At 45.9% G+C, this 22518-nt stretch overlaps 1 protein-coding gene across 2 annotated transcripts in view; it reads right to left on the minus strand.

The window, feature by feature from the left end:
- Window positions 1-22178, minus strand: part of HCK (HCK proto-oncogene, Src family tyrosine kinase) — a 51744-nt gene extending 29566 nt beyond the window's left edge. The window contains exons 1-4 of one of the 2 annotated variants that reach the window (XM_061630809.1): window positions 21830-22178; window positions 3117-3231; window positions 1507-1549; window positions 1018-1117 (exon numbers count right to left, since the gene is read on the minus strand). In XM_061630809.1, coding sequence (XP_061486793.1) covers window positions 1018-1117; window positions 1507-1549; window positions 3117-3230 — 257 coding nt within the window. In that variant the 5' untranslated portion in view covers window position 3231; window positions 21830-22178. The remainder of the gene's footprint in view (window positions 1-1017; window positions 1118-1506; window positions 1550-3116; window positions 3232-21829) is intronic. The other variant, XM_061630808.1, reaches the window with a different exon arrangement.
- Between the last annotated feature and the right edge of the window lie 340 nt (window positions 22179-22518).

Consider the following 22518-nt stretch of genomic DNA (forward strand, 5'->3'; position numbering starts at 1 on the left):
TCATCAGAAGCTCTGGAGAAAAGGCAGGTTAGAAACCACCCTCTACATCCTCTGTGAGAATACAGGCACCAGCTTTTAGCATGTACTGGCAAATGGCAAACAAAAACAAAGCTAAAAGCTGAATCTTGTACTTGGTGGTGGTGCTGGTGTGTCAAGACTCCAGACTGCAGCGGTTCAGGAGCCATCATGGACAGGCTTTCTGTGGCTTCATGTATCTATTCTAGACAGTTGTCTGAATGGACCTCATGTCAAGGATCTGTAAATGCTATGGACTTAAACAGGATTTACAATCATTCCCTCTTCCCAAGGACTCCTGGGAAATGTAGTGGGGCAGCGAGGGATAGAGAATTCTCAGCACACACTACAATTTCCAGCATTCTTTGGAGGAAGGAACAGCAGGTAAAGAGGTATGCAACCAGTGTAAGTTTACAGTACAGACATGTCCTCTGAATGCCTCCACATGCCATCCCTACCTCAGATTTTAGAATGTGGCAGTGTACCGCACACATATATATTTATTAAAAATATTTATATGCTGCCATATAAACAAGTGTCAGAAGTTTAGAGCAACAACAGAAACAAACTAATATATATCATATTTACCACTTACAGTGCACGGCGGTGGAAGGGGAGGAGCTTCTCCTGAATTTCCAACATGGTGGTGCCACACCAAACTGAAAGCAGGCAAAAACACCCCTGCAAAGTTGTCCCAAGACTTACTGGGATCCAATGTAGGCAGGAAACGACAACAGGCTGCAGTCTCATCGAAATTGACATACAACAATGGAACCAATGACGTAGAGAGGTAGTGGGCTCTCCGACACTGGAGGCATTCAAGAGGCAGCTGGACTGCCATCTGTCAGGAATGCTTTAATTGGATTCCTGCATTGAGCAGGGGGTTGGACTTGATGTCCTTGTAGGCCCCTTCCAACTCTACTGTTCTATGATTCTATGAAATATTAGCTCTCAGATCAGCTCCTCCACCACTCAAGAAACAGCTAAAAGCCCAGTACTTACTTCTCCAGGACTTTGAGGCGATCACCCTTCTGAAACTCCAGGTCTTCCTTATGTATGGCTTCATAGTCGTAAAGGGCCAGGACGATGAATTCCTCCAATCCTGCAGGAATGAGCAAGGGTTGCATTCAGACAACCTTAACATTTACCCTGGACACAGGGGCAAACCTCACTTTGCTGGGGGTGACATCTGCATGCCTGATAGGGAGCAGAGATGTTTCAGCCAGCCTTCACCAACTGGGTGCACTCCAGATGTTTTGAACTACAACTCTCATCTTCCCAAGCCAGCACGAGGCTGATGGGAATTGTAGTCCACCTGGAGGGCACTGGGCTGGCAGAGGATGCTCCAGGGCATCTTAATTCAGGGGAAAGTGCTCCAAGAGGCTAGGAAGAATCTACACCACCTGCTTTTTGCTCTGTCATGCAGGCCTTGGTTATATATCTATGAACCTGCCTTCTACCAAGTCAGACCACACATACGTACATACATACCATCAGGTCCCTGGGGCTGTACCGTGCTGGCCACTTTGCCACCCTGGAATGGAAGAGAATGAAAATGGTTTCTTGAGACAACAACGCAGAAAAATCACATCCATCACCATTTTTGCAGTGCTTGTTCCTGTAGCTAGAGAATTCCTACTAAATCTCTCCATTAATCTCTCCATATGTCCTGTAGATATCGCAACCTGTTATCTTGTCTTCCCCATTGTGCACTTTATAACTTCACTGGCTCTTCCTTGCTTCTTGAATGCCGAAAAAGACAGAGCTTGGACTATTATTATTATACAAGTTAGTCACTTGTTACACAAAGATCTCCAAGTGACTTTCAACATATTAAAAACATAAATGCATAATTTAGATTTAGTTCCGCCTACAGGTTAATCAGGTGTCTATAAAGTGCCCCCCCATCTAACATTACACTTCACTAGCACAAGGCTTGAGTCCAGCTCCTTAAAATGCAAGTCCTCCATTTATTTATTTTTAAGCTTTTAGAAATTTCTGTACCACCCTTTGGGTGTGCATCTAGGGTCGTTTGCATAAAAACAAAGCAGAATACAATGTATTTGTCTGGTGCCTGAAAAGTAACCTCTCTTCAGAAACAAAGTGGGAGACAGCTGAAAGTGCAACTTGGCAACAGGAGAGGCAGGCATATGCCTGTTCTCAGCTGACACCGACAAAATCCAGAGGTGTAGCAGCTTGCAGAAGTCAGACCCCGGTGAAAAGAAGGCACTTTACATGATCAGAGGCAACCTACTTTTTTAGGGCTCGCTCCCTCACCTGAAAACAGAAAAGGGCAACCAAAGTGATCAAGGGGGTGGAGCAACTCTCCTATGGGGAAAATTACAATGTTTGGAGCTTTTTAGCTTAGGAAAAAAAGTAAGGGAGAGTTGCATGATAGAGGTGTACAAGGTTATGCATGGTGCGGGGATAGCAGGTAAGAAAACGTTTTTCTCCCTCTCTCTCATAGGATTAGAACTCATGGACTTCCAATGAAGCCGAATGTTGGAAGATTCAGGACAGACAAAAAAAAAATACTTCTTCACTTAGCCCACATTTAAACCATGGAACTGGCTCCCGCAAGATGCAGTGATGGTCACCGACCTGGATGACTTTAAAAAGAGGATTAGACAAATTCATGGAGCAAAAGGCTATCGGTGGCTACTAGCCAGGATGGCTGTGTTCTCCCTCAATTGTTCGAGCCACCATGTCTCTGAATACTAGTTGCTGGGAATCAGGAGTGGGGAGAAGGTGCTGTTTTACTCAAGTCCTGTTTGTGGACTTCCCATTGAGGCATCTGGTTTGCCACTGTGAGAACAGGATGCTGGACTAGATGGGCCACTGGCCTGATCCAGCAGCAGTGCTCTGCTTATGTTCACCTTCTGGGGCTGAGCCTGATTCATATTAAGCCCTATCCCTGGGGCAAGAAGGAAATACACACACCCTAGAGTAATGTCTCTAAATTATGCTAAGCAACCAGAAAGCGCTCACAGTTTCCAAAAGCAGCAGCTCCTCCTATGGATGCTGGTCCTCAGCACTCAGTTAAATATCTCTCCTGACTTTTTCTTTGACACTGGCAAGGAAGTCTCTGCCTTTGGACTTACAGGTTTGTTCCTGGATGTGGGGTCTTGCACATAACGAACCGGAGGACCAGAGCTCAAACTGGGTCCTGAGCCCTTACCATCAAAGCTGATTTCTTTGGAATTCATGCAACCCATTCTGGGAAGAGACAGAGAGAGAGATTTTTTTAAATCCAGGTTGTAGGGGAAAATAAAATTATTTATCTATTCCATTTATACCCCACCTTTCTTTTCTTGATAGAAACCAAAGGCGGCTTACATATGGTTCCCAGGCAGTCTCCCAACCAGGCACTGACCAGAACCGACCCTGCTTAGATTCAGCAGGGTGCTGGCCTCGTGCCTTCAGATCATAGCCTGGGAACAAAATATTCTTGTCATGTTCATCTCATCCCCTTATTTTACTGCATCAAGATGTTACTGTCCATGTAGGGACCGCCTGAACCCTTATATCCCAGCTTGATCACAGATCATCTGCAGGAGCAACTTTGGTGGTCCGCCGAGTTGGCAAGGCTCATTTAACATCAACACAAAATTGGGTCTTTGGTGCCATCCGTCATTGTCTGGAATGCTCTGCCAACAGAGATTCAGCAGGCACCTTCTGTTTTAACTTTCAAATGCCTGCTGAAAACCTTTCTGCTCCGCCAGGCTTAGGCAGGCAAGAAGATACCTTTTGCAACAGCTGAATGTTTGTTGTTGTTGTACTTTTAATGTTTTTATTGCAGGGTTGTTTGTTTAACTTATAAACCGCTTTGATGTTTTAAACAAAATACCAGTAAAAATATATTTATTAATAAATCTAAATAAATAAATAAGTGTACTGGAGATGGGGGATTTGCTGGGAGATGGAACCTCACTTAAAGCTACCTTCCAGTTTGTGGCAGAAGTGAAATTTAAACTGAGAACTTCCTAACTCACAAAATTAGGCACGATGGTATGGTGACCTCAACCCTCAAGACTGTCCCTGAAATGTTCCATCATCACAGGCTCCAGTGTTTTTATCAACTGTCAGGTGGGCATATAATTTATTAGAACTTATCACCAGCCAAAGAAGCAGCAAGTGGCTGAAGGGCCACAGCTGAGCGATAGCGATAGCGCACCTGCTTTGCATGCACGAGGTTCAAACCTCGGTATCTTCAGTTAGGACTGGGAAAGATTTCTATCTGAAACCCTGGAGAGCTGCTGCCTGCCAGTCCGTGTAGACAGTACTAAGCTATATGGACCAATGGTCTGACTCAGTATAAGGTAGCTTCCTATGTTTCGCTGGAAACTTATAAAACTGTGCAACTTTTACAGATGGAGGCCATAAACTGCAGAGTTTGCATCCATAACTCCGAAAACCTGAGCATGGGAATGTCAGTGTCAGAGATAGAACTGTATCTAATTTGCATCAAGAACAGACACCTTTTCTTTTCTCCTTATAACCAAAATCATAATATTCTGAAGGTTTCAAACTCATCCCCTGGCCCTTCCTGTTATTATTAGTATAGGCAAAGCAATATTTAAAGGACTTTCCCAAACAAAGAGATGTGTGAGAGGAAACAGAGTATTGTCTCATATATGCTTTCAGTGGGAGAGAAGTCGCTGGCAGGAACAAGAACCTCTTCCTCACAGAATTGTCAGTATTCATCCTCCTGTGGGACTGCCAGGCAAGGGCAAAATTTGCGGTTCAAAACCTAGTTCCCTGTCCACAGAAAGCAAGCACTTCAGGAAGAACATCTTGCCTCCTTTCCCAATGTCTTTTCTGTGCGCAGGGAAATGTTGGCTGTATGCAGGTGGCGGCATTATATCATGTGATCCTACACTTACATCCTGAAGTGGTACAGTCCACCGAGAGCTGTACCACATCATTAACATGCTGGAACCCTTTGCTTACAGACTAGAGTTACCATCTCAGCCAACAGAAGAAACCAGGGATGACCACCTTTGAATTTTGTTGACGTCAATTACATTCCCATCCTGAAGAACAGCCCCGGGGTACACAGTCATATTCCATGGATTTCCAACCTCACATACAGTTCAAATCTGTAAATAAATACCGTAAGTAAATCCTACGGATATTTACTCAAAAGTAACTCCCACTGTGTTCAACGGGGCTTGCTCTGATTGCAGCCACAAGAACATGGCTCATTCGAGATCACTATTATATTCCAGCATCCTTGCATGCCCACTACCTCTCCATTCACAGGCAAAACGACCCTGCTGTGGTGCACATGATCAGGATGAAAAGCAGGCAAGTTTAACCCAGGGATGGGGAACCAAATGTGGCCTTCCAGGCTTGTCTATCTGGCACCTCGGACGTTCCCCAGACCACAGCCCTTACCAGGCTCCTCAAGTGCCTTTGCCTTGCCAGAAATATTTGAATATTAGGCAAGCACCATCTCTGCTATCTTTTTGGTGCCTTTTGAAGACTTTCCTCTTTCAACAAGCCTTTTAAGTTGAGACCTATCCCAGTCTGCATCTGTGTCAGAATTTTTTAATAATGTTTTTAACCCTTTTTTAAAGTTTTTTTAAATGTTTTTAATGCTGTTTTGTTTTAATATATTTTAAGGTCTGTTTTTATGATGTTTTAAAGTGTTCCAGTGCTTTGTTTGCCGCCCTGGGCTCCTGCTGGGAGGAAGGGCGGGATACAAATTAAATAAATAAATAAAAATAAATAAAGTGTCCTTGAGCTGTGATAATACATTTCACCCGCCAGGATGAAGGATGGAGAGAGAGAGAGAGGTAGGTAGGGTGTGTGTGTGTTTAATTAATATACTGCATTTCATCAGGGGCTTTCTCCCCTCTTTTAAATTATGTCAGCCTACTTGCTCTCCCCATCATCTGTACACTCCTCAGTCCTTCCCACACGTGCCTTCTCCCACAACAATGTCCCTAGGAGTCATCATCATGAAAGGGGAGTGTGTTAGCTCCTGTGAAGAGTCTTCTCAGTGGCTGACTCGCCTCCTTTCACCCTGATCAGCTCCAATCAGCAGAAAAGGATGAGGAGACTGGGACTGGGACCCACTGGGACTCTGCTCCTAAAAAAGTAAAGGGTCTAAGACTTCCCTGGGACCCTGGATGACTGCACCCCTGCTGTGAGTTACCAGACATTTTGGAGACAGTGCTGGAAGATGCAAGGCTTGGTCCTCAGCCTCAGTACTTCAGTTCCCAAACGCTCTCAGGAAAAATACTCACCCTGCAGTGTTATTTCCTCCTGCAGTGTCATGTCTACAGTAACCACAGACCTAGGAGGGGACTAATGAGGAACGGCCATTTCCTTCCACCCTGGCGCCATCCCCTCTAGAAACGCCCGTTCCAAAAGCAGAAGGCTCTTTCAACTTTGGCTGAATTGAGACACATGGCACGCAGCAAACAGCTATTGGCAGCTGGCCCAAGGTGGCCCCACAGAGGCCAGCATTTGCATCATGAAAGAAATTTCCCCCAGCAAAGTGAAATTTGGTTAAGAGGAAGAGAACTTTTCCCCCCTCAGGGCACAGGGAGGAACAGCCCCAGTGCCAGTTTCAATCCGTCTCCTGCCACCAGTATTTTATGCTCCTGTATTGACACAAGACAGCTGTTGCCACCCTGGTACCCTCCAGATGTTTCGGTCTACAACTCCCATCAGCTCCAGCAAGCAATGCTGGGCACCAGCGTAGAGAAAGGCTGACATAATGGCTCCAAAGCATGTTGTGAGGGAAGGCTATTCTCCAAAGGTTGTCACATAGAGGAGGGCCGGGATCTCTTCTCGATCGTCCCAGAGTGCAGGACACAGAATAATGGGCTCAAGTTGCAGGAAGCCAGATTTGGACTGAGCATCAGGAAAAACTTCCTAACTGTTAGAGCCATACGACAATGGAACCAATGACCTAGACAGGTAGTGGGCTCTTCGACACTGGAGGCATTCAAGAGGCAGCTGGACAGCCATCTGTCGGGAATGCTTTGATTTGGATTCCTGCATTGAGCAGGGGGTTGGACTTGATGGCCTTGTAGGCCCCGTCCAACTCTACGATTCTATGATTCTATGAAATGCTTTGATCCATCAGCCACGAGGGCTACATTTATTTATTTGCTTCTATTCTCCTTGATTGTAAACAAACTTTTAAGCCAAACTGTGGTCCCTGGGCCACCAGTGGTCCATGAGCTTCCTTCAGGTGGTCTGCAGTGGCTCCATTCATATTGATTTCTAACTGTATATTTATTGCATCTTCCATTTCTCGTGTTGCATTTTGTTCTATGGAATTTAAATTGTAATTCAATAAAATACAGTATAAGGAACAATAAGAAGCAATAAAATACAATTAAAATCCATGCAGTATCTAGCACCGTAGATTACAATGGCTACAAGAAGCAGAGAAAATGACTAAATGGTCCACCAAGACCTTCAGTAATTTTCAAGTGGTCCATGGGGTGTGTGTGTGTTAGAGCACCACTGTTCTAAGCAGTTCACAAAAAAACATTGAAATCGGTAATCAATAAAAAAACAAGCAACTCAAAACACTGTCAAAACAATTAAAACAGCAACAAACTAAACTAGAAAGATTAAAACACACCAACATCTACATGTCTGGACAGGCGTGCCTAAACAAAAAAGTTTTATGCAGGCACCAAAAGAATACAGTGAAGGCGCCTGCCTGGTGTCAATAGGCAGGGAGTTCCAAAGGAAAGGTGCTGTCACACTTTAAAAAAAAGTTTCTTACAAGTGTGGAACAAGTACGCTGTGGCACCTGTGAAAGGGCCAGTTCCGCAGATCGATACACTCGAGTGGGCACATATGGGGTACAGCCTCCATGGTCAAACATCAGATGCGGCTGAATACTAGTTGCTGTAGAGCTAGTGGGAAATGGCTCATCCTTTCATGTCACGTGTGGGTGTTTCTCAAGAGGTGTCTGGTCAGCCACTGTAAGAAGCAGGATTCTGAACAAGGTGAACCCTTCTAATCTTCTTATTGGCCATGATAGTTAGGAATGAACCTCCATGATTAGAGAATGTATACCTCTGAGTATCAGATGCTGGAGGCCAACAGCTGGAGAGAGCTTTTTCTGATTTTTCTTCTAGTTCAAATCTAGCTCAAGTAGGTGCAAGCAATGTGTCCTCTGCAGCAACAATGGTTGAGCCATGAGTAAAAGTCAAAGAAGTTCACTAAGGTACTGCAAGATTTGGAGTCTTCTGTTCTGACCAGTCTGGTAGTCTTTTGAATCCCGGCAAAGGATCCTTGAAATGAAAACCCAACTTTTCAAGCCTTTGCATAAAAAAGAGAAAAGATTGATTGCAACTCAGAGGATTGCGGGGTGGGGGGACAGCTCTCTGACCCAAGGAAGTTCTCTTGTCCCAACTGCCATTGAAATGAACAGGAGCTGCAGAAGGGAAGTCAAGGATCATCCTCCCCGACAGGCTAGCTTTCTACAGGCAAGGTGTTTGGGCATAGGAGGTGCAATCAGGGAAGTCGAGGATCATTTTCCCCGACAGGCTAGCTTTCTACAGGAAAGGTGTTTGAGCATGGGAAGTGCAATCAGGGAAGTCGAGGATCATCCTCCTTGACAGGCTAGCTTTCTACAGGCAAGGTGTTTGGGCATGGGAGGTGCAATCAGGGAAGTCGGAAGGACAGGGAAGGACGTATTGGTGGCGGAGTCGCTCTATACGTGAAAGAAGGCATTGAATCCAGCAAGCTCGAAACCCCAAAAGAGGCAGACTCCTCCACAGAATCGTTGTGGGTGGTGATACCATGCCCCAGGAGGGACTTAATACTGGGAACAATCTATCGTCCCCCTGATCAAAATGCTCACGGAGAGCTTGAGATGAGATATGAAATTGAGGAAGCATCCAAACTAGGAAATGTGGTAGTAATGGGTGACTTCAACTACCCGGACATAGACTGCCCACATATGTGTTCCAGTCATGACAAAGAAGCAAAGTTTCTAGATATTCTAAATGACTATTCCCTAGATCAGTTGGTCATGGAACTGACCAGAGGGACGGCAACCCTGGACTTAATCCTCAGTGGGGACCGGGACCTGGTGCGAGATGTAAGTGTTGTTGAACCGACTGGGAGCAGTGACCATAGTGCTATTAAGTTAAACATAAATGTAAATGGCCAATTGCCTAGAAAATCCAACACGGTCACATTTGACTTCAAAAGAGGAAACTTCACAAAAATGAGGGGATTGGTAAAAAGAAAGCTGAAAAACAAAGTCCAGAGGGTCACATCACTCGAAAATGCTTGGAAGTTGTTTAAAAACACTATATTAGAAGCTCAACTGGAGTGCATACCGCAGATCAGAAAAGGTACTGCCAGGGCCAAGAAGATGCCAGCATGGTTAACGAGCAAAGTCAAGGAAGCTCTTAGAGGCAAAAAGTCTTCCTTCAGAAAATGGAAGTCTTGTCCAAATGAAGAAAATAAAAAGGAACACAAACTCTGGCAAAAGAAATGCAAGAAGACAATAAGGGATGCGAAAAAAGAATTTGAGGAGCACATTGCTAAGAACATAAAAACCATCAATAAAAAATTCAATAAATACATTCAAAGCAGGAGACCATCTAGAGAGGCGATTGGACCCTTGGATGATAAGGGAGTCAAAGGTGTACTAAAGAACGACAAGGAGATTGCCGAGAAGCTAAATGAATTCTTTGCGTCTGTCTTCACAGTGGAAGATATAGGGCAGATCCCTGACCTGAACTAACATTTGCAGGAAGGGATTCTGAGGAACTGAGACAAATAGTGGTAACGAGAAAGGAAGTTAAGAATGTAAGAACATAAGAAGAGCCTGCTGGATCAGGCCAGTGGCCCATCTAGTCCAGCATCCTGTTCTCACAGTGGCCAACCAGGTGCCTGGGGGAACCCCGCAAGCAGGACCCGAGTGCAAGAACACTCTCCCCTCCTGAGGCTTCCGGCAACTGGTTTTCAGAGCATGCTGCCTCTGACTAGGGTGGCAGAGCACAGCCATCACGGCTAGTAGCCATTGATAGCCCTGTCCTCCATGAATTTGTCTAATCTTCTTTTAAAGCCATCCAAGCTGGTGGCCATTACTGCATCTTGTGGGAGCAAATTCCATAGTTTAACTATGCGCTGAGTAAAGAAGTACTTCCTTTTGTCTGTCCTGAATCTTCCAGCATTCAGCTTCTTTGAATGTCCCCGAGTTCTTGTATTATGAGAGAGGGAGAAGAACTTTTCTCTATCCACTTTCTCAATGCCATGCATAATTTTATACACTTCTATCGTGTCTCTCTGACCCGCCTTTTCTTTAAATGAAAAAGCCCCAAATGCTGCAACCTTTCCTCGTAAGGGAGTCGCTCCATCCCCTTGATCATTCTGGTTGCCCTCTTCTGAACCTTTTCCAACTCTATAAGATCCTTTTTGAGATGAGGCGACCAGAACTGTACACAGTATTCCAAATGCGGCCGCACCATAAATTTATACAACGGCATTATGATATCGGCTGTTCTATTTTCAATACCTTTCCTAATTATCGCTAGCATGGAATTTGCCTTTTTCACAGCTGCCGCACACTGGGTTGACATTTTCATCGTGCTGTCCACTACAACCCCGAGGTCCCTCTCTTGGTCGGTCACCGCCAGTTCAGACCCCATGAGCATATATGTGAAATTCATATTTTTTGCTCTAATATGCATAATTTTACACTTGTTTATATTGAATTGCATTTGCCATTTTTCCGCCCATTCACTCAGTTTGGAGAGGTCTTTTTGGAGCTCTTCGCAATCCCTTTTTGTTTTAACAACCCTGAACAATTTAGTGTCGTCAGCAAACTTGGCCACTTCACTGCTCACTCCTAATTCTAGGTCATTAATGAACAAGTTGAAAAGTACAGGTCCCAATACCGATCCTTGAGGGACTCCACTTTCTACAGGCCTCCATTGGGAGAACTGTCCGTTTATTCCTACTCTCTGCTTCTTAACCAATTCCTTATCCACAAGAGGACCTCTCCTCTTATTCCATGACTGCTAAGCTTCCTCAGAAGTCTTTAGTAAGGTACCTTGTCAAACGGTTCTAGGCTAAATGGACAATATAAAAACTGACAAATCACCAGGCCCGGATGGCATCCACCCGAGAGTTCTCAAAAACTCAAATGTGAAATTGCTGATCTGCTAACTAAAATATGTAACTTGTCCCTCGGGTCCTCCTCCATGCCTGATGACTGGAAAGTGGCAAATGTAACGCCAATCTTCAAAAAGGGATTCAGAGGGGATCCCGGAAATTACAGGCCAGTTAGCTTAACTTCTGTCCCTGGAAAACTGGTAGAACATATCATTAAAGCTAGATTAACTAAGCACATAGAAGAACAAGCCTTGCTGAAGCAGAGCCAGCATGGCTTCTGCAAGGGAAAGTCCTGTCTCAGTAACCTATTAGAATTCTTTGAGAGTGTCAACAAGCATATAGATAGAGGTGATCCAGTGGACATAGTGTACTTAAGACTTTCAAAAAGCGTTTGACAAGGTACCTCACCAAAGACTTCTGAGGAAGCTTAGCAGTCATGGAATAAGAGGAGAGGTCCTCTTGTGGATAAGGAATTGGTTAAGAAGCAGAAAGCAGAGAGTAGGAATAAACGGACAGTTCTCCCAATGGAGGCCTGTAGAAAGTGGAGTCCCTCAAGGATCGGTATTGGGACCTGTACTTTTCAACTTGTTCATTAATGACCTAGAATTAGGAGTGAGCAGTGAAGTGGCCAAGTTTGCCGACGACACTAAATTGTTCAGGGTTGTTAAAACAAAAAGGGATTGCGAAGAGCTCCAAAAAGACCTCTCCAAACTGAGTGAATGGGCGGAAAAATGGCAAATGCAATTCAATATAAACAAGTGTAAAATTATGCATATTAGAGCAAAAAATATGAATTTCACATATACGCTCATGGGGTCTGAACTGGCGGTGACCGATCAGAAGAGAGACCTCGGGGTTGTAGTGGATAGCATGATGAAAATGTCGACCCAGTGTGCGGCAGCTGTGAAAAAGGCAAATTCCATCCTAGCGATAATTAGGAAAGGTATTGAAAATAAAACAGCCGATATCATAATGCCGTTGGATAAATCTATGGTGCACCCGCATTTGGAATACTGTGTACAGTTCTGGTCGCCTCATCTCAAAAAGGATATTATAGAGTTGGAAAAGGTTCAGAAGAGGGCAACCGGAATGATCAAGGGGATGGAGCGACTCCCTTACGAGGAAAGGTTGCAGCATTTGGGCCTTTTTAGTTTAGAGAAAAGGCGGGTCAGAGGAGACACGATAGAAGTGTATAAAATTATGCATGGCATTGAGAAAGTGGATAGAAAAAAGTTCTTCTCCCTCTCTCATAATACTAGAACTCGTGGACATTCAAAGAAGCTGAATGCTGGAAGATTCAGGACAGACAAAAGGAAGTACTTCTTTACTCAGCGCATAGTTAAACTATGGAATTTGCTCCCACAAGATGCAGTAATGGCCACCAGCTTGGATGGCTTTAAAAGAAGATTAGACAAATTCATGGAGGACAGGGCTATCAATGGCTACTAGCCGTGATGGCTGTGCTGTGCCACCCTAGTCAGAGGCAGCATGCTCTGAAAACCAGTTGCCGGAAGCCTCAGGAGGGGAGAGTGTTCTTGCACTCGGGTCCTGCTTGCGGGCTTCCCCCAGGCACCTGGTTGGCCACTGTGAGAACAGGATGCTGGACTAGATGGGCCACTGGCCTGATTCAGCAGGCTCTTCTTATGTTCTTATAAGTCGAGGATCATCCTCCCTGACAGGCTAGCTTTCTACAGGCAAGGTGTTTGGGCATGGGAAGTGCAATCAGTCATGCTGTTCCACACTTGCAGGCTAAAATGTGACAGCCCGAAATGGTTCTCCTCAGTTTGCACATCAGCATCTGATGACAGCAATATTTTGGATATACAAGACTGAGATTTAATTCCGGGCATCTCAAGTTGGTGGCATGAAGATCACTAGTATGAGTGACGTCTGCAAAATAAAAACCCAAACCAACAACCCACCTGCAATAAGACAAAAGAGGGGAAAATTCACCCCCTCAAATAATACAGGTCACTCATGCAAATTGGTAAAGTACCCATGTAAACAGGAAGGGGAAGGCAGTGTTGTCACTAGGCAAGCTACACTAGGTGGGAATTCCCCTCCCGCCCGCCCCCCCCCATCCTGCAAAGATTGGGAAAGAACTAGAGTATGACCCAAGAGTAGGGCCAACTCCGGGTTTCCGGGGGCCCTCGGGTACAGGCTATCTCTGGGCCCCTTATCCCCTTGCTTACCTCCTCCAACCACACCCCTCCTCCTCCCTCTTGCCCAACCCCTTGAAAGTAAAAGAAATTTTGACAGATATATCCACCCCTACCGTCCAGGAAATACAGTACCACTTTCTGAACTTTTGAAATGACGAATGCCATTTCCTCATGAATGAATGAACACACCACTCTCGCACATCTAAAATTAACCCTTGGGTCTCTCAACTCTCGCTCTCTCTTATTTCACACTTCCTCTTTTGGCTATACAAATATATCAGTGATGGCAAATATTTGATATTATCGCAACATCCATAAGCTGATTCAGGACAGACAAAAGAAAGTCCTCCTTCACACAGTGCAGAGTTAAACTGTGGAATTTATTCCCACAAGAGGCAGTGATGGCCACCAATTTGGAGGGTTTTAAAAGAGGACTTGAGGAATTCGGTGAGGATAAAGCTATCAATAGCTACTCACTAACCCTCATGGCTATGCTCTGCCTCCACTGTTGCAGGCAGTTTGCTTCTGAGTACCGGTTGCTGGAAACCACAGGAGGGGAGAGTGTTCTTGCACTCAGGTCCTGCTTGTGGGCTTCCCAAAGGCAACTGGTTGGCCACTGTGAGAAGAGGATGCTGGACTAGATGGACCCCCTTTGGCCTGATCCAGCAGCCTGGCTCTTCTTATCTTCTTATTTAAAAACCAACAACAACAAAGAACACAGGCCTGCTGGATCAGATGAAAGATTTATCAAGTCCAGGATCCAGCCCCCCGGCCCCCAGGATCTGGTACTCTCACAGTACATGCTTACTCAGAAGTCAGTCAGTGGGGATTACTCCCTAGAAAGTGAACTTAAAATTGAAGCCTGAGGTAGACTGCCTCCAGAGATGGGGTTTCCATTTCAAACATTGCTAATAATAAAACAAGAAGAGCCCTGCTGGATAAGCACAGCTGGATGGGGCCAAAACATCTGAGGAAGGCTGGCTTCAGCCATGATGAATCTGTTAGTCTTTAAGGCGTAGACTCTTTTTTGTAGTGAAATAATGGCCATAGGTAGGAAGTTGCCTTACACCATGCCAGGCCTTTATCTACTCTGTAGTGGAGGCTGGCGGCTCCGATGTCAGTGGGGCAGTAAACCCGCTCCAGGTTTTAGACAAAGCTTCCAAGGAGCTGTCCCTGGACAGCTCCTTGAAAGACTAAAACCTGGAGCAGATTCACTGCCCCACTGACACTGGATCCGCCAGCCTCCACTGCCACTTTAGACAGCAGCAGGTCTCCAGAGCTTTGGGCAGAAAAGAGGACTTTCTCATCATCTGATACTGGAGATGCCAGAGACTGAATCTGGGGGCTCTGACATGCAAAGCAATGAGCCCTCCCATGTTAGATGTTGGAATTAATGTGCACCCACTGAAATCAACACTTATCAGACCATCATAATTAAGAAGTCGTGCCCAAGTTCACTTTTTTCCTCCTCCCTCCCTGCCCCTTTTCCTTTCGTGTCATGTCCTTTACATTGCAAACATGAGAAGAGGGACCATCTTACCGATTGTTGTAAAGCCACTCCAGGGGCCTTTTTTCAGCATGATAAAAATACCTTAAATAAAATAAAACAGGAGTTCTGCTGCTGACTTTACCAAACCCGTCTGCTGCCAGCATAGCACCCCTCAATTATACCCCAGGAGCAACATCTGGCTCCCACCACAATGCTGCCTGAGAGGCACCTGGGCCAACCATTTCACCTTAAAGGGCTACTCTCAACACAAAGCAGAAGACAACTGGGGAGCGGAAGAAGCTTATGCCATGGTCAGAACAATGCGTCTGTTGCTGCCGATACAAGATGACTCCCCCCATTACATGTTTTCTGCATTTGCGATATACTTGGGCTGAAAGGAAGCACATAGCAGCCAGCTGGGGAGAGCCGACACCAAACCACAGTGTTTTTAATGAGAAACGGGAAGCGATCTGGTGGTCATCAGCTGGGGGAGGACTATATGCAACCATAACCACAGGGGAAACTTTGCCCCCAAACATATTTGTGACAAGGAGCCAATGCAATGCCGAGTTGGAGGTGGGTGCTCTGTGGAAATTCACTCAAGCTCTGTCTGCTTCACCACCACCATGTGAACACAGGAAGTTGCCTTGCGCAGAGTCAGAACGTTATAGCTCTCCTTGCAGGGAGGACCCTGTGTGTGCAAAGCATGCATTCAAGCATGGAACTCGTGCCCCTTTGCCAAGATCTGGTATGGCACCATACGGTCCACACATGAGGTGCAACACACAAACATAGGACATAAGAGGCCGCCTTACACCCAGTCAGCAGTGGCTTTCCGGGTTTCAGACAGGGGTCTCTCCCAGCGCTATCAGGAGACGCCAGGGAGTGTACCCGAGGCCTTCTGCACTACAAAGCAGATGCTCTAGTGCTGAGCTATGGCCCTTCTACCACCAGAGGTGAATCAGAGCTGACCCTACCCAGGGGAGGCCATGGGAGGTTGCAGGTTCAAGGTGCTGTTAATGGAGGCACAGCAAGAGGCAGGCAGGCCTGACACAACGTGGGCACAATCCATTTGCACAGCTTCCGTCCATTTCAGTTTTAGGGCTTGCGCAAGACAACCTCTTGGTGGAATGCATCCCTTCTTCATTGGCCAGAAGGCAAAAGCGCAATATGGATTATTTTTCACCCACCCACAGGCACCAAAATGTCCTGACAGGAAAGATATGCATGTGAGTAGCACAGAATGCTATAAAACGCAGCAGGCTGCAGCACTTACTCATCAGTAGATCCGCTAGTAGGCACCAGCAGCATGCACTTCAAGAGCTGCACCCCACGGTCCCCCACAATGCTGCAAGGAATGCTGGGGACGCATCTCTTCGACTGGGCCGTGCAATCACTTGGGTAAGCTAATTGTCTAAGGCAGGCCGAAGATGGAGTGCTGGATATGAACAGTCTTCACAGCAGAACTGGTACTGTTAAAAGCACGCCACTGTTGTTGTTTTTAAAATGCCTGCATTATGAAGATTACCTGCTTTGAACGCCAAAACATGCTTTTTTGCTAGAAAATGCATTTTAACATATTGCACACTTGCAAAGGTAGAGGTAGGGTCAGGGGGAAAATGCAGTTCAGTTCTCATTTCATGCCAAACCTATCAAAGCCACACTTTCTGACACAACATGAGAACTGAAACACAGCCGTCCTTTGAAATTTGCATGTATCCAAATTTTGCAACACAGTTCACCAAACAAAGAATGTCACAAAAATGCATATATTAGAGGAAAGTCTGCATAAAAATACTTGTGAAAATAACATACAAAAATGCATTATATTAGGAGAAATTGCTTGCAAAGATGTGTACGTTAGTAAAAACCACATGCAAAACATGTGTTTGGAGAAATTCGCACTGATATGCTGTAGAATTTTCATGAGCATTTTTTTAAAATTGCGAATTGCTGTGGAAATGTGGACAACTGAATTTAAGATTGGAAAAAAGAAACAGAGAGGGCCAAAACTGACAGATCCTTCCATCGCTAGGTAGAGCACCTGCTTTGCAGCAACAAAATGCAATACTCAGCATTTTAACATATTTAACAGGTTCAATTCCCAGCATCCCCAGTCAGGCCACTCAGTGTAGAGATAATACTCAGATAACGCTGAACAAGATAGGCTAATAGTTTGATTATGTATAAGGCAACTTCCTGTCTACAAGTGTAAGGAGGAAAAAATGGGGGGAAACACCTCAGTGCCACGAGATGGTGTTCTGCCTTAGGAGCTCCAAGTCAACCTTTGGTTCCCAGCAGTGGTTTAACAATAACAAAGAGACAGAAGTATTTTTGAGAAGTTGTCTTTTGACTCTTTAGATTTGCAGACAAAGCAGCCTCACTGCAACCCTGGAAGATGTGCATCCATTAACCTTTTGCATGATGAAGGAGAAGCACCTCAGAACATAAGACTCTACAAAGAAAGTGCTTCTTCCTGAAGTGCATGATTTAATCCAGGAGTTGCCAACCTGGGCTCCCATCAACATCCCAACGTCTCGGTAAATATCCCCTCAAAAATCTACAGTGCACAAGATGGGAGTTGGGGAATGTTTGCACCGTTCTGTGTTCCCATCTCTTTTTCTGCCCTTTTAGATGCGACACCTATTTCGTGTTATGCCACACACCCCATGGCAGTCATTCTATGACTGGTGCCCATGGAACTTTCTGAAGATTCCAAATGTGCCCAATGGCCCAAAAAGATTGACAACCCGATTTAATAGTTTGAATTCACTGCCGCTGTGGTAATGGCCATTGCTACCTTAAAAGGGGATTAGATCAAGAGTTCTCAAACTTTCTACCCCCAGGGCCCACCTGAGAGGACTGGAAATTGCTGAAGCTCCACCGTGTCACAAAGTGGCAGTGCAAGGGTGAAGCCAGTCACAAAATGTCAACGGACAGAGGTAGAATTTGGCATGAATCAGCTAGCAGCTACTGATGATACCAAATTGCTCTTTAGAACTTGTTAAATTATTTGCCACAGCAACTTCCTGGGGTCAGGGAGCTCTATAGTTCAGCTGTCCTCAAGCTAAGCACAGACATTGGCTCTGGAGGTATTATGATTCAGCCTCCCCATTTTAGGCAGAATTTGATGACCCAAAGTCTCTAAGTGGAAACGTTTTTAATTTTAATTTTACATTTTCTCCTTCTGCCTCTTAAAGTATTTTAATGCATCTCCTAATATATATATATATACTAGGGGGGTTCTGCCCCCTGCTCGCTCTGCTTACCAACCCCCAACTCCCCACCCGCTCCACTCACCAACCCTAACCTCCTCAGCCACCCCTCCAGGCAATTCCATTCCCCTTGCCAACCCCTACAGGCTCCTCTCACTAACCTACTTGCTTCACCTGTTCCTCCACCACCACTGGTGCCGACGCCACCCTGGACAAACAGTACTGCCATGCAGCACAGCTAGGTCCCACAGTGCAGTGCAGCTAGACTACAGATGGGCCTCCCATCCACCCGCCACTGCCCCACACCGTGGCCTCCCCTGGATAAACACCGCTGCCACACAGTGTGCTGGCCAGTCACTGAGGCAGACCATGTGAGTGGCATGCGGGGGGAGGCATTCACTAGAGAAACTGAAGTCTGAGTGCTGGAGCTGGCTGGAAAAAAGGAGCCGGGTGGGAGGGGGAGGCGGCTGGTGCCATTTTACGGGCTAGTACTGTAAAGTCTAGGTGTTCGCCACGTCCCCACCCACCCCCACCCCATGCAACTTGCATATGATATTGCCAAGTCTCCACTATTCACTAACAAACCGATCCTGTAAAACAAGTGTGGGGAACCTTTGGCCATCCAGATGTTGCTGAACTATATCAGCCCCAGCAAGCACAGCCAATGGCTCAGTGGCACAGCATCCATTCTACACTCTCCATTCTCCAGCATTTCCAAGTCAAGTTATGAGGGTCATGAGAAGTTTGCTACCTGACCTCAGGTTTAGGAGTTGAGTGGGCTACAAAGAAATCCAGGAGATATTTTTCAGAAATATGGACAGCATTTTCTCCTTCTTTATGCGCTTCCATCTAAACCTGGGTTTTAAGTGAGTTTTCATATAGCAACAAAACATGTGTTTGAGCCCTTGACATGAACACACGATAAAACATGGAACAGAAACAAAAGATACCTTCAGAGTTTTACGTTCACACAAATTGCCTGCTTTTAAAAGCATCATCTTCTCCCAGGCATTTTAGCATGTGTTTTTTAAATTGTTTGAAATTTTTTAAAGTGTGTTTTAAATTGTTTTTAAAAGATGTGTTTTAAATGTGTATGTTTGTTTTTGATGTTTTTAGTTGCTGTAAACCGCCCAGAGAACTATGGGGCGGTATATAAATACAATAAATAAATAAATCTAGTTTAGACTTCATGTGTGAAAATATCCCTAGGTCCATTTCTCACATTACGTGGGGCTGTCTTCCCTTGTCACACTATAAACCATAGTTAATGGTTTTTCCCATGATCTTGACAACTTTGCTGCCCCACACTTGTGCTGGGGGAAACAAACCATAAGCCCTGGCGTAGCATTACATCCAAATCAGGGATTGTGGTTTGTTTCTCTCCCAACTTTTTAGACAGGCCTTTTAACATCAGTTCTTTTCTTCCAACCAATGCAGTACTTGTTGATGTTTTTAATGATGTTTTTATTGGTTTTTAATTTTATCATGACTTTGTATGTTGTAAGCTGTCTTGATTTAACCTTTTTGAAAAGTGAGGTTTATAAATACTTTAATAAACAAATAAATAAATAACCCCAGCTTTGCTCTTGGTTTACCATTCATGGCCTGTTGGAACAAAACAAACCATGTTTCTTGGGTCAGATGCAACACCAGGCCACACAGGGCTGTACCCTAAATATGTATGTACTTTGTATATGTCCAAATATGCAATTTGCCCAGAAGCGTTCATACATATGAATTAACTTATGCAAATTTGTGTTGGAAGTAAACAAGCCAGTTAAGCCGCTGGGCAGGGTTTAACATGGCTTAATACAGTGTTCTTCAACCTTGGGTCCCCAGATGTTGTCGGACTACTATTCCCATCATTGGCTAAGCTGTTTGGTGATGATGGGAGTTGTAGTCCAACAACTGGGGTCCTAAGGTTGAAAAACACTGGTTTAATAAACCATGGTTTAGCATTATGTGTGAACCAGGCCAATGATTAGCCTTTTCTCATACATAGGGGTTTTTTTTATATAAATCACTCCCCCTCCACGTTGCTGTTAAATCTTCTGGAAGAAAAATACAAGTACTATGATGGAGGTCACTGATTCATAGGGTCGCCATAAGTCGTGGTCGACTTGGAGGCACATAACATCAACACAATGATGAGACCTGTATTTTTTTTCCCCTGAGTGGGGGGATGACTGCAGCTTTTTTTGGGGGGGGTAGTTAGACTGTAAAAACAAGCACAGGGGGAAAGGGCTGGGCACTCCTACCCCAGAGCTCCTACACAAAATCAAGATCACACTTTTCCTTCATTGTTTCAGTCTTTAGGATATCTTTGGTGTGTATTTCAAAATCATGACGTGTAGAAGAACCTTAGTGACACCTACCCTGTGGCACACCCTCCCCTTAAATATTAGACAGGTGCCATCTCTGTTATCTTTTTGAGGCCCATTGAAGACCTTCCTCTTTCAACAAGCCTTTTAAGTAGAGACCTTATCCCAGCCTGCATCTGTGTTGGAATTGATTTTTAATGCACTCTTAATCCTTTTTTAAAAAAGATGTTTTTAAACTTTTTAAAAAATGTTTTTAAAGATGTTTTGTTTTAATACATTTTTAGGGATGTTTCGTTTTAATATATTTTAAAGTCTGTTTTTAACAAAAGGACTAAAAACACTCTAAAACTTTAGTGCTTTTGTTTGCCACCCTGGGCTCCTACTGGGATGAAGGGTGGGATATAAATCTAATAAATAAATAAATGCAAATAAACCTTAGAGCACTAGAGGTAGGACTGCTTCACACACTGCAGCCAGCCTTCCTACCCCTGGCTCACATTTTCATGAGCACACCGAATGAAGAGGATGAGGGGGTATCGCACGTCACTGAGAGCTAAACCTGGAGTTTAAAGAGGATGGGTGGGAGAAACGCTACTTTCTGGCTACCAACTGCAGAAGCTTTCACCAACCTGGTGCCCTCCAGAGGTTTTAGACAACAACTCCCACAGCTGGGTCTGATGGGAGTTGCAGTCCAAAACCTCTGGAGGGCACCAGGTTGGCAAAAGCACAGCAGTGTGTCCAAAGTGTGACAGAGTGTAATGAATCTGCAATTAATGAATCTGCACAGCCCTATAAAGTGGAGCATACAGAAACAAGTAACTGCAAATGGCCACAGGAATGCATTGAATTTCAGAATGGCCATTGGAAGGCATCCAGAGCAGACTGAGGGGTTGTTTACATGGTGGGTTTCAGGGCCTTTCTGCACAAGACTTGGACCAAACATTAATGCACATTATTCTCCCCAGAGAATCCTTGCAGAGCTACAAGCGGAAGCGACCCGTAACAAACTAGAGGTCCCAGTATTCTTTGGGGCAAATTATGTCATTTAAATGTATGGCGTGTGTGTTGTATGGTCGCTGGAAAGCATTGCTGCAAGGCTCACATTCGAAAGTGGATTCAGGAGCTCCTGTCGGGACTGTCGCTGGCATGCACTGGGATGGCTTGTATCTCTACTACGCATTTCCAACATGTTTTAAAACGTCCTCTACTAACCACCCTGAAAAGGGAAGCGGCTGCTCAGGAGCCCCGGAGCCTGAATTACTTCCCACCTGAGAACAAGACGACCCAGAAGACCCGTCCTCCGCCCCGGAAGGGGGGATGAGTGAGGACGCGGGAAAAAACTTTGTGAATGTTCTAGAGCGGTCTCTTCACTGCCTGACCACTTCACAAGCTCCAGGGCTGACCCTTAGCTGTAAAAGAAAAGCAAGTCCCCGGGCTAAACCTTGCTCGTGCCTCCCTCGCACGACGCGCCTTCTTCGCGGTTGCCCCCTGCCGCCGTCCCTCCCCAAGCCCGCCGCTCACTTGTCGCCCGGCGTCCGATCCTCCCCCGACGGTGCCTTTTCAGCAGTGGGGCCGCCCCTCTGCGCTCGCTGGTGCCGGTGCCGTCGGGGCCCGGAGCATCCTCAAAGCAGGTCTTCTTTCTGCGCTCCTCGGGTGCGACCCCAAATGCCCAGCAAGAGGGGGGGAAAGGTCTTTGCCCCGCGCAGGTTCCCGCGGTGCCTCCTCCTCTGCCTCTCCTCCGATCAGCCCGACCGGCGGGCGCTGGAAAGGAACGGCCACCGTCGCCCGCTCGCCCGAGCACAAGCAACGCGCAAGAGGAGCCCAGCCGGCAGAGCATGGACGGGGAGGCCCCGGCTTAAGAGCCGCCCAGCCCGGCCCGCCTCTTTCCCGAAAGCCCCGCCCACCAGCCTCGGACTGCCCTTCCCGCCTTAAAAACAGGACGCCCCCTCCGCGCCGAGTGGAACCGACGGGGAGGGCCGCCCACTGGGATACGGGCCCGGGCATCGACGGCGACTAGCCACGGTGGCCACAGACTCCCTCCACTGTCAGGAGGGAGGAATACCTTCCCGTTGCTGGGACTACAGGCGGGGAGAGCGCTGCTGCCCTCAGGCTTCCCATGACGGGCCTCTGCTTGGCCGCGGCGTGATCACCATGCTGGACCCGATGGGGTCCCCGTTGGCCTGATCCAGCTACTAAGGGGCTCTTCAGGT

The sequence above is a fragment of the Rhineura floridana genome, chromosome 6 (assembly GCF_030035675.1).
Source record: "Rhineura floridana isolate rRhiFlo1 chromosome 6, rRhiFlo1.hap2, whole genome shotgun sequence".
Lineage (NCBI taxonomy): Eukaryota > Metazoa > Chordata > Lepidosauria > Squamata > Rhineuridae > Rhineura > Rhineura floridana.